Source organism: Sturnira hondurensis, unplaced genomic scaffold (assembly GCF_014824575.4).
Source record: "Sturnira hondurensis isolate 20B ecotype Veracruz unplaced genomic scaffold, ASM1482457v3 Scaffold0009719, whole genome shotgun sequence".
Lineage (NCBI taxonomy): Eukaryota > Metazoa > Chordata > Mammalia > Chiroptera > Phyllostomidae > Sturnira > Sturnira hondurensis.
The window spans coordinates 16,597,524-16,612,255 of NW_028082350.1; the positions used below are offsets into that span (position 1 = coordinate 16,597,524).

At 44.0% G+C, this 14,732-nt stretch overlaps 1 protein-coding gene across 4 annotated transcripts in view; it reads left to right on the plus strand.

Annotated features, from left to right (window-relative positions):
• NBEA (neurobeachin) overlaps positions 1–14,732 on the plus strand; it is a 465,797-nt gene that overhangs the window by 42,151 nt on the left and 408,914 nt on the right. For all 4 annotated transcript variants that reach the window (XM_037057645.1, XM_037057647.1, XM_037057648.1 and 1 more), the window contains exons 5-8: positions 675–796; positions 2,224–2,350; positions 8,907–9,026; positions 10,405–10,551. In XM_037057645.1, coding sequence (XP_036913540.1) covers positions 675–796; positions 2,224–2,350; positions 8,907–9,026; positions 10,405–10,551 — 516 coding nt within the window. The remainder of the gene's footprint in view (positions 1–674; positions 797–2,223; positions 2,351–8,906; positions 9,027–10,404; positions 10,552–14,732) is intronic.

A 14,732-nucleotide genomic window follows, 5' to 3' on the forward strand; every position in this document is an offset into this window, starting at 1 on the left:
CCTTGACTAGTCGACGGGCATCTGAGTTACGGTTTTTGGTTGCTGTAAGCACTGCTGTAAGCACTGCTGCTGAACGTTTGAAGTGGGCCTGTGGGCCCGCTGTCCTGTCTCTGGGGTGGGCGCCTAAGACCGGGCAGGCGCCTAAGAGCAGGCGCGGGGTGTTGGTGTCTCTTTCATTTCCCGAGAGCAGGCGGGTCACTTCCCATGGTGGGACCCTCTGCCTCCCCGTCAGCAGAGGTGGGGGTTCTGGGAGCTGCCCACCCGCCTATTGAGTCTGAGTCCTCTCAGTGCCGACAGAGTGGCGCCTCCCGGGATTTTAGTGGTGTGTTAATTCACGGCGAGTGTGCCGAGTGCTTTCTCCTGTGTCCATGGGCTGTCCTGCATCTTCTGAGCTGCTTGTGTTCAAACCTTCTGTTTATTTTTTAAAAATGGTTGTCTTATTATTGTAAGAATGAATTGTATATTTGGGGTAGAAGTTTGTCAGCTGTGTATTTGTCAGATAAGGTCTTCCAGTCTGCAGCATGTCTTTTTATTTTTTTAACATGTTTCTTTTATTCATTTATTCACTTATTTATGTTTTAGTACATTTATTGGGGTGACACTGGTTACTGTGATCATGTAGGTTTCAAGTGTTAGCAACTGATACTTTTGTATCTTTTCTCATTGCCTTGTAGGCAATTGCATTGCCTCCCATTGCGAAGTGGCCTTATCAGAATGGCTTCACCCTGAACACTTGGTTTCGTATGGATCCGTTAAATAACATTAATGTTGATAAGGATAAACCTTATCTTTATTGGTAAGTAATATGTTTAATTTTAGTACTTTTAAGTATCTCAGTTTAGTAAGTATTTAGCACAGTATCAAAACATATTCAGTTAAATGTGACATTGATTTCTGTGTTAAAAATATATGTTAAGTTCTTTGGTCAATTAAATTTAGTGACCTGTTTTGTGCTGCTGCCCCACCGGCCTTGCCCCAGTCACAGTTTCAGAGTCAGGGCGCAGACCTGCCAGTCAGGGCAGCACGGGTGCCTTGTGGGGGCGGCTCCCGGCCAAGGAGGAGAAGCCCCCCACCGGGTTCCATGCACTTGGCCTTTTCGCTCACTTTGTTCTGTGAGCATAATCAGGATGTGCTTTGCAGCATTAATGGCACTGGCCATGTCAGAATGATGACAACAATAAAAAAAGTGTCACCTGGAAGATGAACTCGTTGGTAGGGAGTCGATAGAATGGGCTGCTCCACACCGTGATGGGCTGACCTGTACGGACCAAGAGCCCGGGGGCTGTGGCTCACCAGCCACGCCCAGCGGTGCCGTCAGCCTCTCACAGACACCTGGGGACAGCGCGGTGAGTGCTCCCAAGCGTTGGCCTGCACGGCCCTGCAGTGCACCGAGCGAAGGCCGCCTCTGCCTCTCCCGAGCTTTGGTGTCTGCAGCTGTGAGAGGGCGGCAGTGGGAGTGCCTGTCCCCTGGGCTTGCCGCAGAGGAGCATTTGACGTGCCTTTGCTACATGACGGCTCTGAAACTGGGAAGGGTGCTCTACTAATAGCGTGTGGGCTCTGTTACCAAGGTTCGCACGTCTGGACTTCCAGACGTAAGTGGGGGTGGACCTCCAAGATGGTCATTTTGGGAAGGCAAAAATGCTACCATTTTCAAAACATACACATTTTTTTACATAGGGATTGAATGCACAGCAGGAAGACTGCTCCTCTAGAAGAAAATAACTATTTCATAGTCACATACTTTTTTAAACTAAAAACAAAGATGTACTCTTGCTGGATTACCCATTATTTTTCAGAGTTGGCTGTGACATTCTTTTGAATTTGAAAGTTATTTTTAAAGATACAGTAGAACTAGGGAACAAGCTGTCTTTGAAAACATTGACTATATAAATGACTTTGGTGTTTGCTAATTCCAGATGGCCCTCGAGGGCCTATGCAAGCGACTTGGTAGGGTTTCATGGGCCATTGATTTTTTTTATGTATTTGTGATATTTTAAATTGGAATTTTAAATGGTTCTGTTGTCTTCTGCTTTTTCAATTTAAATTCTTTCTTCTAGTTTTCTAAACCTTTTATGTTTAGTCTTTATTTGGCACAGGTGATACCCCTCTACTCTACAGAGAAAGAAGTCTCGTTTTTTACAGAGTTTTGTTGTCTGCACACAAGCATTCGGTACACGGGTGTGTGTACCGAGGGCATCACACTGTGCTGGGTTTCCTTTGCAGTTTCCGCACCAGCAAGGGAGTCGGCTACTCCGCCCATTTTGTTGGGAACTGTCTGATCGTCACGTCGCTGAAGTCCAAAGGAAAAGGTTTTCAGCACTGCGTCAAGTACGACTTCCAGCCACGCAAGGTAGGCGCAGTGAGCGTCCCTCCAACAGTGAGGCCTCCACGTCCTAGCCCTTTCCCGACTTGCCTGTCCCAACTCCTGCGATGCCCTCCTCTGCCGGCCTTCCCCTGGCTGCGCCTCCTTTCGCAGACGCTTGGCTGCGCCCCCTTCTGTTACCCGCCTGACACCTGACCCTGGTGTCTGACGCGAACCCGCAGGTTCCCACCTTGTACAGGCGCCCTCTTCCTCCCTTCCCCTCTGTCTTTCCAGTGACACTTCAGTGGTTTCCTCTTGCCTGCAGTCAGCCAGGGTCCGAGACCATTAAACAGGAGCTCCAGACGCAAAGGGCTCAGGCGCCAGGCCACACAGGGTGACCGGGTCCCCTTCCCTGTTGCTGTGCCTGGCCTGGCCTCTGTGCCTCGTGAGCAGCCGCCCAGTTCCATGCTGGGCTGGCAGGTCAGCGTGTTCACGAGCTGTTGACAGCGCGTGCGGCGTCCGTGTTGTATTCTATTAGGAGTTGCTGCTGCTCATCTCTTGCTGCATCTGATTTGTAAATGAAACTTCATCCCAGGTACATGTGCAGGAAAAACCACAGATCGGACAAAGCACAGCACGTAGAGGGTGCTGTCCAACGCCAGGCATTTCTGCGGTCTTGGAATGCACCCCTGTCAGAAGAGGGGCACCCTGTCCAGTGGTCCTTCACTGAGAACCAGAGTGGCTGGCGTGGGGGGCAGGGGCTGCAGGCGGCCCATGCACTACGTCCTCTCCCTTGGTTTGGTGTCAAGTTTGTGCTTTGGAGGGGTTTGGTTGTGTGTGTTGTGCACTGTGTAGTTACAGATACTGAGCTTTGTCATAAGGCAGAAGTTAAACTTCCAGATTTGGTGACACAGAGACTGGGGGGAGACTGAGTCCTGGTAGCCCGCGTGTCCAGTTCTGCGGTGGAAAAGTTCAGTGATTCTGCCTCACTGGTAGTGATGGCTTCAAGGAGGGGGATGTTGCCCGCTGTCAACGTTCTGGCTGTGAGACATACCTGTGTTTAATGTCCACAAGAACGTGGCTGCTCAGAGACCAGGGAGAAACGTGTTGAAAAGTTTTCTCTAGAGCTAGAGAATAACAAGAAAATGTAGAGAAGTGTGCAACCAAAAGATCAGATTTACAAGCTGTAGTTCACTCATGATCAGCCTGGGTCTTGAAGGGAGGTGTTTCAGCCAGTTCCCTGGACTCCCGTCTTTGTGCCCGTAGCCAGCCTGGGGAAAGTCAGAGTCTGCAGACACAGGGCACAAGGACACGGGCCCCTTCCTCCCTCGCTCCTCCGTGTCTGAGGCCAGTCCCTCGTCCAGATTCCGAGCCTGTCTCAGACACACGGCAGTGAGACGCGCCACCTTGTCCCCGGCACCCTCTGCGTCTGATCCACACAGGCAGACGCATCCGCCAGAGCCACTACGAGCCGGGTACTGAGCCCGCCCCGGGCAGAGGGGTGTCCACGTGGCCGCCTCGTTCTTGTTCGTTTATGGTACCGTGTCTGTTTTGCCACATACTGAAGAAAATATTATCTTGCATGGGGCTTGAATGAGTCTTGCTTTAGGTTTAAGGGGGTAATAATACTTCTACTAAAGGATATCAATTAGCAGTCATTTATTACTACATATATGAGAAAATAGACAAAAAAGCAGTGATTCTAAATTACTGTGTACATTAACAGGGGCATTATTTTTTTCCTAATACTAATCCCAGGTGTTTCATGAACCTCATCACCTCTCCTCCAGAAATTCTGACTGGTCAGGTCTGAGATGAGACCCAGGCAGGGTTTGCCAAAGGCACCAGACTATTTCGAATTTCAGTGGGAACTTGTTAGAAATACGTATTTTGGGGATTACAGTTTTCATGTTAGGATTATATGTTTTAAACAAATACTGTAGGTGATTTTTATTATCAGAGAAGAGAAAACAGTGGCTTAATGAGTATAAATAAAAAAACATTAGAGTGGAGTTAACCAAATAAAATTGTCATTAAGTCAAAGCACCTTAATCCATTTGTTCTCTCTAATCTTTACACAATTTTTTTCATAAATATATTCCCATTTGTAAAAACTCTGTATTCTGAGGAGCCTTGGTAGGGGAAGAACTGGGAGTGATTTGGGTTTTATTTATTTTTTTTTTCAAGATTTTATTTATTTATTTACCTTTAGAGGGGAAGGGGAGAGGGAGAGAAACATCAATGTATGGTTGCCTTTTGTGCATCCCCTGCTGGGAGTTGGCCTGCCATGGAACCGGCCTGCAACCCAGGCATGTGCCCTGACTGGGAATTGAACTGCGATCCTCTGGTTCGCAGGCCTGTGCTCAATCCACTGAGCTACACCAGCCAGGGCCTTGATTTGGGTTTTAAAAAGCCTTCTGCAAAGGTTCTTACACACCTTGGAAATCATAAGTATTTGATTATATATACTGTTGTATTATTCGAGATAAATGTATTCTCTTTTTTCTTTCTTTAGTTTTCCATAAGATGCACTAGCTTAGTTGTTATTCTCTGTAATAAGGAGTTTAACTGGCCTTTTAAAAAAGAAACCTTTATATTACAACTATTGAATATTACTTTCCTAGCTATTCTACTTACCAGATGTTAGGCCTGTGAAAATGGACGTAAATGGTTAGCATATTACTTGATATATAGTAAGTGTTCAGTACATGTTAGCTACTATTGATATTTGTATAAACATGTTATATTTTTCTTATGAATTCTTAACACGGGGCTGTTTTTTATTGTTATTCCTGGTGGCGTCCTTATTTTATAGATCCACTTTTGGGTCTTAAACTAAGCACAGACCTGAGTCTGCATACATAGTCTCCAAGTTCACTTCCATTTTGTCTGGTTGAGACTGGCAGGTCACAAGCTGTGGTACATCTGCACGATGGAGTATTACTCGGCCGTGCAAAGGAGGCACGTTTCTACTTGGCCGCGGCATGGGTGAACCTGGAGGTTATCGTGCTAAGTGAAGTCAGCCAGTCAGAGAGAGAGAGACGCACCACGTGATCTCGCTCATGTGGATTCTCATGAACAAACTGACACAGTGAAAACACACTCATTAACAGAGATGAGACTGACAGATCTCAGGGGCAGTGGTGGTTGAGGGGCTGGGTGGAAAAGGTGAAGGGATCAAGTAAAAACACTCGTGGACGAGGACAACAGCGTAGCGATTACAGAGGGAAAGGGGGTGGGGGTGGAGGCGGTAAGAGGAGGGTGAAGGGGGATGAGTCGTGGTGGTGGAAGGAGACTTGGCTTGGGGTGTGCACACTCGGTTTAATACACAGATGATGTGTCCTATAGACTGTGCACCTGAAACCTGTGTAATTTTGTTAGCCGTTGTTACCCCAGTGAACTCAATAAAAAAGCAGATATATGTGTTTGTAGAAAATGTAAATATATGTCAAGTCAAAAGCTGGGCTCTCAGGATTGGGCAGTTCCCTGGCGTGTGCTGTCTGTAGGATTCCAGGGGAGAAGAGGCTGCGGCCGCCGCTGCTTCACTCAGCAGACCATGTGCGTGCTCATCTGTTGAATTTTATCATACATTAATTGTGACTAAAACCAGACTGTTTCTTGGTAACTTCAGTCCTGTTTATCTGGCTAATTAACTGGCTAACTGTATTAATTATTGTGAGTTACAATGGCACCCATTTAAGTGAGAAATTGAACACTATCTTAGGCCCCCCTTTTTTCCGTCAACACTTCCACTAAGTTCTGGTACTGAGCCCCCTGCCCTGCCCCCTTGCATGTAAGTAAGGGATGCCTCATCTTCCTGGAGCGCCTTGTGGTCCTTTTCCCCGAACCTCTCTGCAGTTGTCAGGGTTACCTTCATGCGTGTTCGTCTACCCATCCCACTTCCTCACTTCTGCCAGTTATTTCTTAAGCTACAGAGAAAATCATTTCACTTTCCTGTTGAAAATTCTCCAGTGATCCCACACAATGCCCAAAACAAAGGCTGATTGCTACAGCTGTCCAACAGGTCTCTTCAGAATCAGGCCTTGGTCTCTTTTCCCTCTAAACCTAAGCACTGGCAAGCATTTGGTCTAGCGTCTGTGCTGTACGGACCATACTGAGACACCTTTGCCTGGAGTGGTTTTTTGGCCCTTTGCTTAGTAATTGGTATTCATCCATCAAGTTTTTTTTCTTTTTTAAATACCTACTTTTAGAGAGAGGGGAAGAGAAGGAGAAAGAGGGGGGGAGAAACATTGATAGGCTGCCTCTCATGTGCACCCTGACTGGGGACCAAACCCACAACACTGGCACATGCCCTGCCTGGGAATTGAACTGCTGACCTTTTGCTTTGCAGGGTGATACACAACCGGCTGAGCCACACTGGTCAGGGCTAATTGTCCTTTCAGTTTAGTCTTAAGTTTTATTTACTGTTTCAGTGAATTCTTCTGTTAATCCCTTCTTTTCCTTTTATCTTTTCTTTCCCTTCTACACTCAATTTGTCATTAGTTTTTTTGCTCCCATATCTATATTTTCAGTGTACTCTGTTGTTTTATAATTGTTTTCATGTTTACTTTCTTTACTGAAACCTCCTTGAGGGTGTGTGTGTTACCTTTCTTCATACACTCACAATCTGGTGTGTATTTGGCAGGAAGTAGGTTCCTAGTAAATTTTTCAGTGAGTGAATGACTCTGAGGAGTAAATAGTGTCAATTTTAGCAGAAACATTTTTGTCATGAGGAAAGCAGATAAAAAATAAAAATTTAATTAATGGTATCTGACTTAGGGGTTCCAACTATGTATTAGGAGCTGTTCTCCATAGTTTTAATACATTGTCCATTGTGTATAATATTTACAGTCATTACAAAAAGTAGGCATTATTATTATCCCCTTTATTACAGGTGGAAATAGGTTCAGAGAGACTAAATAATTTGCCAGAAGTCATAGGTCTTGTAAACTGGGAACTTCATTTATGTCCATATAAATTGAAAGTTCAATTTGCCCAATACACTGAATTATCTGGTCATAGTAGTAAGAACTGAATACATATTAGTTGACTGAGTGTTTTTTTTACATTAGGTATGTCAATAAGGATAATAATACAGTTACTAATATTTATCTTAAAATGTCTTTCAGTAGCAGAAGATTGCTTTGTATTTATAGACATTTATATCTAGTCTATTTAGACATTTTAATTAGTAAAAATTTTACTAAAAATGTAAAGATTGTATCTACTGTGTTGCATTCTGGTTGAAAATTTTCAAACTCTATGGAGACACTGTAGATAAAATTTGGTTCATATATGTGTAAACTTGTATGAGATTTTTCCTAAATTTATTTGATGCTCAGTTTTTAATTATATCTGTTTGATAAGTTTGTAATATTTAGAAACACGATCTGTTAAATGACTAACTTTAGAGACTCAGTTTGCAAAAACTTAGCATTAAAGATTACCTGGAATGAAACAATTAAAAAAAAGACATGTAAAGGAGTTGAGTACTTTGACCTGATGATTTTTTGTAGTTGAGAAACAGTGGTATTACCGTATTACTGTTTCCTGTGAGTTCGGTTTTTACATTCCAAGTCAAAATAAATGAAATTGGGTTTGTGTTGAGTATGTAGGACACCTTGAAGTAACGTATTTCAGTAGTTGAGAATTCCTATTAAAGCTCCAGACTTTGCCAGTGTATGTGAAATAATTGAATGGTGCTTTTAAGTAATCTGGAGAACAAGGCTGTACTTTGTATTTATATGTTGTTTTTTTTAGGAAAACTAATTTTTTCCCTTTTAACCACTGAAAGTATACTTGATCAAGTATCTATGAATCATTTGTGTTTTTCTATATGTTAGAGAATATTTTTATATTTTTTGCTTTAGACTCTTAAATTTAAAGAAACTGAGATTTAGATCCACAAACTATTATAGAACTTAAACTATCCCATATCAAAATAAACAGGAAAAATGCTTTTTGTTGACCCTAGTAACCATAAAATGATGACTCTGGGACATTTTTTTATTCTTAACGAATATTCACACATTCATTAAGTTTAGAATATGTAGTCATTCCTGGATTTAGTGTTAAGTGTTAAAATGTTCCTTGGCACCGTCTCTCTTGACCATGCTATCATGCTGTCTGAAGTAGAGTCCGGTTACTCTTTCCCACCTGCACCGCTCTCTCTCCTGTAGCGAGCATCATGGCCTGTAGTTCTGTCTGTGTGTGTCCGATACACGTCTCCTTCATTGTACCAGACATTTCAGAAGAGTTGGGACTGTGGTTGGTCCTCTCAAATCTGGGTATTTGCAGTGCCCGGCACAATGTAAATGTTACTAAGTGAATGAAAGCAAGTATTGCATCCCTCCCGTTTTTGGCTCGTGTTTTAAGGAAGATGTACCAAGACTTAAGGGATTCTGGCTCTGTCTCGGTCCCGGTTGTTCCTTGTGTGTTACACCTTTCATCTGATAAATGGGGAAAGGGAGGGGGAGGGAAGTGGTGGAGGGCGACGGCTGCTTCCTCCAAGCATGCCTGCCCTGTGTTATGAATGTTAGGGTTGCTCTTTGTACAGTGGAAATGAAACATTACCTGTTGACATCTTTATTTCTTTCCCTTTAAGTGGTACATGATCAGCATTGTCCACATTTACAACCGATGGAGGAACAGCGAGATCCGGTGTTATGTGAATGGACAGCTGGTATCCTATGGTGACATGGCCTGGCATGTCAACACAAATGATGTAGGTGTTTTTAAGATCCATGTTTTAAAGCATTTGAGCATATGAGATAGCACCGTTTATAACATGAATTGAATAATGAAATAGTTTGTTAGAAATTTAGTAGTTTTACTTTGAAAATTTTTTCTATTACTTGAATATTCAGATCTTACATGTAATATAATTTGCTACCGGACCTGGTTAGTGGTACAAAAAAGGAAAATTGCTTGGCTAACTTACCAAGTATGAGGTCAAAACCATCATGGTAGTATTCTGTTCTCTCCAGAATCTCAGGCATTCAAAAATGTGAATTCCACTTTATTTGGATCTGCAAGGAAGACCTTAAACAGAATGAATAAATATCTCGTTGGCCAAAAAGTTTTTATATATATGTAAAGACCTGGCTGGCAGCCTAGGCATGTGTCCTGACTGGGAATTGAACTGGCAACCCTTTGGTTCATAGGCCGGCATTCAATCCACTGAGCTATAGCAGCCAAGGCAGATTATATGTTTTCTTTTTCTGTAACATAAAAGAATAATTTTTCATTTTCACCAGTAACTTTATCAATTTGGATATTTTGAGTATGTTGGCTATCTCCTGCATGGTATGACGCTGATCGTTCTCAATTTATGTCTCGATTTGATCGCTGTCAACTTCAACTGCTCCACCCAACTGCAGAAAAATCTCCAGCATGAAACGTCACAGACCACTTTTTTAAAAAAAACACTTTATTAATTTTATTTATTTATTTATTTAGTTTCTTAAAAGATTTTATTTATTTATCTTTAGAGGGGAAGGGAAGGAGAGAGGGAGAGAAACATCAGTGTATGGTTGCCTTTTGTGCGTCCCCTGCTGGGAGTTGGCCTGCAGGAAACCAGCCTGCAACCCAGGCATGTGCCCTGACTGAGAATCGAACCGCGATTGTCTGAGTCACAGGCCCGCGCTCAATCCACTGAGATATACCAGCCAGGGCTTATTAATTTATTTTTAGAGAGAGGGAGGAAACATCGGTGTGTGGTGGCCTTGAGTGCAACCATACATTGTCTTCTCTGATTCAGATGAGTCTCTGTACAGAGTTAATCATAATTCACTAGAGTTTCAAATGTGGTTTCACCATTGTAAAGAAATTGCCTATAAGCCTTTCTGCCTTTAACTACATATAAAGTTTGGGAAGTGGTCAAGAGGTTATTGAGTAAATGGTTAGCTTGCCCATATGTATAAAATATTTAATAGATTTGTTTTTCCCAAAATCTTTAGCTGGTTTTTACTACTTGAGTACTCCATAAAGTCTTAACTGATACTTTCTTCTGTGATTATTGTTATGATAGTGAAGGAAGGCATCCTTAAGTATTTGGTCGTTATAAAATAACACATTTATTTTTTGTGGCTTTTTAAAAACAGAGCTATGACAAATGCTTTCTTGGATCTTCTGAAACTGCTGACGCAAACAGAGTTTTCTGTGGGCAACTGGGCGCTGTGTACGTGTTCAGTGAAGCCCTCAACCCCGCCCAGATATTCGCCATCCATCAGTTGGGACCTGGCTACAAGGTAGTGGGAGCTGTCTTACTGTGATTCTGTGTGGAGGCTGATGTAACATGTAGCGATAGTCCTTGGTGGGGTTTGAAAGCCGTTTCTGTATGTTGGAACTCAGCTTTAATATTTATTTTGTTTCAAAGGTGCTTTTTTTAGCATTTACCTTTCATGAACTATTTTTTTTAATATGTTTTCTAGTGTAGAAGCCATGGTTTTTCTTGATAAAATTTCAAAGTATTCAATTTTATAAAACTATGGTTTTGTGGTATTTGAAATACCAGATGTTTAATGTGGTATTTGAAATCTCAGATTTTGAAATATATAAAATAATGAACAAATGCAATGACTTTTTTCCAAATTAGAGGGAACTTGGAAAGAATAACGGTTTAGAAGGAAAATGGTATAAAATATTACATGTGCCTGAAATTACTCAGTCTCAGCCTCTGCTTTTGCTTGTCCTTTGCAGTGGCCAAGGCAGTGGGTGTAGAGTGAGGACCCTAATTGCTCAAAGCCAGTTCCTTAATATGACTTATCATATGCTTCCTGCTTTTTAACTTTTAAAATGAAAACTTATTTAGGTAAGACATTGCATTCATATATACAAATTATTTTTTAACGTGCAGAACACCTGGCTAGGAAATACATGAGTTTTATTAAAGTCGCATTGGGAATGGTGAGATGCCAAACTGTTGGGAGATGAAAAAGAATTACACAGTGCACGTGAAGGTGTTCACACTGCTGAAGAAGTGCATGTCCTACGTGGAAGAGCCGGGAGTTCTTTACGTCTGATGTTTGGATAACTAGTGTGAAGATTGTGTAAAGGAAAAGGGCTACTAACATTAAAAACATTTCATCTTTGTATTTTTGCATTAGTATTTCTGTTTATATTTTTGTGTTCCATGTCAGACATAGAAGTGACAGTTTGACTCTGCTCTTCTGAAAATGTATTTCTATTCCAGTGATTTTGATAAATCAGAAATTGAATGACAGTGTTGCCGTCATTTGTATGTCAAGGTGCGAGTACCTGCCACCATCTTTTTTCTGCATCGCGCCCTTAGTTTTACCGCCCCCAGCAGCTTGTCCAGGCTCGTGCAGGCGCTTGCTTGTCCGTGGGCCTCTTGGTGCAGCTGGGCCCAAGGCCCACCCCCAGTGCTGTGTGGGGGGACGTGTCCATGACAGTGGCGGGTCACTCTCACCTGCTGCTGCTTCACCTTGTTGTATAAACCATGGGAAGTGGCTTCCCTCAAGCATGAACAGAATGTCAGACAAGCACAGTATAAGTAAAGTTAGGAAATCAGGTACATAGTTCTGGCTGGTGTGGCTCAGTGGGTTGGGCATCGTCCTGCAAAGTGGAAGTTCTCTGGTTTGATGCCTGTTCAGGGCACAGGCCCAGGTGGTGGGTTCGTCCCTGGTTGAGGCATGTGTGAGAGGCAACTGATTGATGTTTCTCACCCTTTGTGCATCCCTTCTCCTCTCTCTACGGATAAATAAAATCTTTAAAAAGAAAAGAAAGTCAAGTGAACGTAGATAGCAAACCTTGAGTCCAGCACGGTTGCCGTAGGGAAATTTGAGAAGCGGTGGTCCTTCTTGACTGCAGAGAGGGGCTGGGGCAAGACACAGTCAGTCACGCAGGCAGACGTCCTCCTGAGCCGCTTTGCAGGCTCAGCCATTTCTCACGTGGCGCTTTCTCCCTCGTGTTCTTCTTCCTCCTCACATTCCTCTCTGTCAGCAGTGACAGTGAGTGCCCCCACCCCGTGTCACTGTGTTCTGTGCGCAGGCAGTGTGTAGCACAGAATGTGTTCCAAGCACCCTGATGTAGGTGCAGGGCACCTCTGTCAAAGTCAGAACTTTTAAAAGGAAATGTCTTTAAATTCGGGTCATTACATGAAAAAGTATGAAGTTTTCAAAGTGGCCATCATTTCAAAGATTCCTTGTTAATAGGAGTTGACTAAATTTATGGGTGCATGTGTGTTTTCTCAATTTTTAAATAGTAAAAGTACAGTTATGATCAAGAAAGGTATTTGAAATAAAGGTATTTGAAATTTTTGAAATAAAAAAGTCTTTTTTCTAGAAATGTAGAGAGTGAAGGGAAGGCAGGCAGGCCCGGCTGTACGATGACTGGAGAGGGGTGGAGGCGGCCCACTCCCAGGCTCAGGTGCGCGGTGCTGTGGGTCAGCACGCGTGGTCCCTGCCTGCGGGGAGGGGTGGGGGCTGTGGCGGGCTCGCCCAGGTGTGGAGGATGTAGCAGCTGGCTGAAATTTTCTTTAAAGCACACACGAAGCCTAAATTATTCATTGTTGTCTAATAACAGGATTTATTAATTGCTGTGATTGTCACCACTTCTTTAGTGTGTGAGGGACTAAGAGAGAGTATTTTAGACTAGAACACGTATCAAACCCGGTTGTTAACCTCTAGCATGGGAAGTGTGAAGCAGTGAGTCAGAAAAGGTTGAAGTTTGAAATTGTGAGGTGCGAGAACATTCTGCATCCAGTTGAGAGAGCAAACTGTCTGATGTGGAGAACTGCCCTTCCCTTAGCTGGATTGTAATGTTAGCCCATGTGAACACTCTCTCATTTCAGAGACCAGTGCTGTCCACAGCTGCAGACAGGCAGACACTGGGACGGTCCGCACCGCTCTTGTCCGGCTTGGCAGACACCTGTAATCAGTGGTTTGCAGCCCGGTGCAAGTTAGGCCCTCCAGATACTAGTCCACAAGGAGAGAACTGTTTACACCTGGCCTGACATGTCTGGTCTGCACAGTGTTTTGGAATGTTTAGATTAATTTATTAGTGAGGTAGCTTTATATAAAAGTCCTGGTGTTAGGTTTATCTTGAAAATCTGGGGGAACCGGCAACATGGGAACTGAGCTGAGCTGAGTAGTAGGGTCAGCCGTGGACAAGACATGCCGTGCCCTCTCCAGTTTGAAGAAGTCCCCCCCTGACCCCCTTCACTTACACGCACGTCTGTTTGCCTCCTGTAGCAGCGCCAGTTTGGAATAGTTGGTTTCCTTAAGTTGGAGCTGCATCAGTTGCATTGTTTTTGGACCTTAAGTTACGGGTCAAGAGATGGTCAGTGGCAGACCCTGGACTGCGGCCCAGCCAACTTCACTGTCAGTCGTTAACACTGACTCTGGGACCAGGGGCTGGGCCTGCTGTCCTGGCCCTTCCCCCTGGCTCTTTAGGTCCCTGACGCTTGGTTTGTATCATCATCGTTTGAAAATTATAATACGGATATCATATGTCTGCAGGCAAATCCTAGCCATTCCTAACCATTCCTTTCTCATTATAGCTGGTATGTTTTTACTTCTTTTATTTAAATTGGTAATGTGGGACTTCCGCCAAGATGGAGGCACAGGTGGAAACACTGCCTTCTCCCACAACCAAGTTTGAACACAACAAAGGTTTGGAGAACTAGGACACACCCAAAGACCAGAAAACGGAATTATACGGAAGTCCAACAACTACGAACCGTTCAACGGGACGGTAAGAGAGGCAGAGCCAGCAGCGGAGCAGGGTCGGGCAGGACAGGTCCCTCGACCTAGACGCGCAGGCAGCCCGGAACCAGTCGGGGTGTGGGACAGACTGACCACGGTCGCACGTTCGCGCACAGTGACACGGACCACACAGGCCCCAGGGGGTGAACCCAGTGGTGGAGGGCTGACGGTGGTGGCACACTTGCGTGCAGTGGAACGAAACGCGTGGGCCTGGTGACGGTGGTGGCTGAGGCGCCGGGGCCACGGCGGCAGGCGGCAGACGGGAAGCCATTGTCCCTCTTTGACCCCGCCCCCACCTACAACATCACAACCCAGCGACTTAGTTGCCCTGTTCTAGTGAACACTTTGGGGCTCTGATCCTGCTACGGAACAGGCACGAACAGCCCAAAAGATGGTGCAAGAAGAACTGAAAGTCCCAGAGCCAATAACTCTAAGCGACCGAGAAATTGCCAGCCTCTCAGAAGCCCAATTTAAGACACTATTTATCAGGATGCTCGCAGAACTGGTAGATTATAGTCACAAATTAGAGGAACATAGTCACAAATTAGAGGAACATATGAAGGCTAAACTAATTGAAATGAAGGGAGATGCACAGGAAACCAATAGTGATGGAAAGGAAATTGGGACTCAAATCAATGGAATGGACCAGAAGGAAGAACAAAACATCCCACCAGAAAGGAATGAAGAAATGAGAATTCAAACAA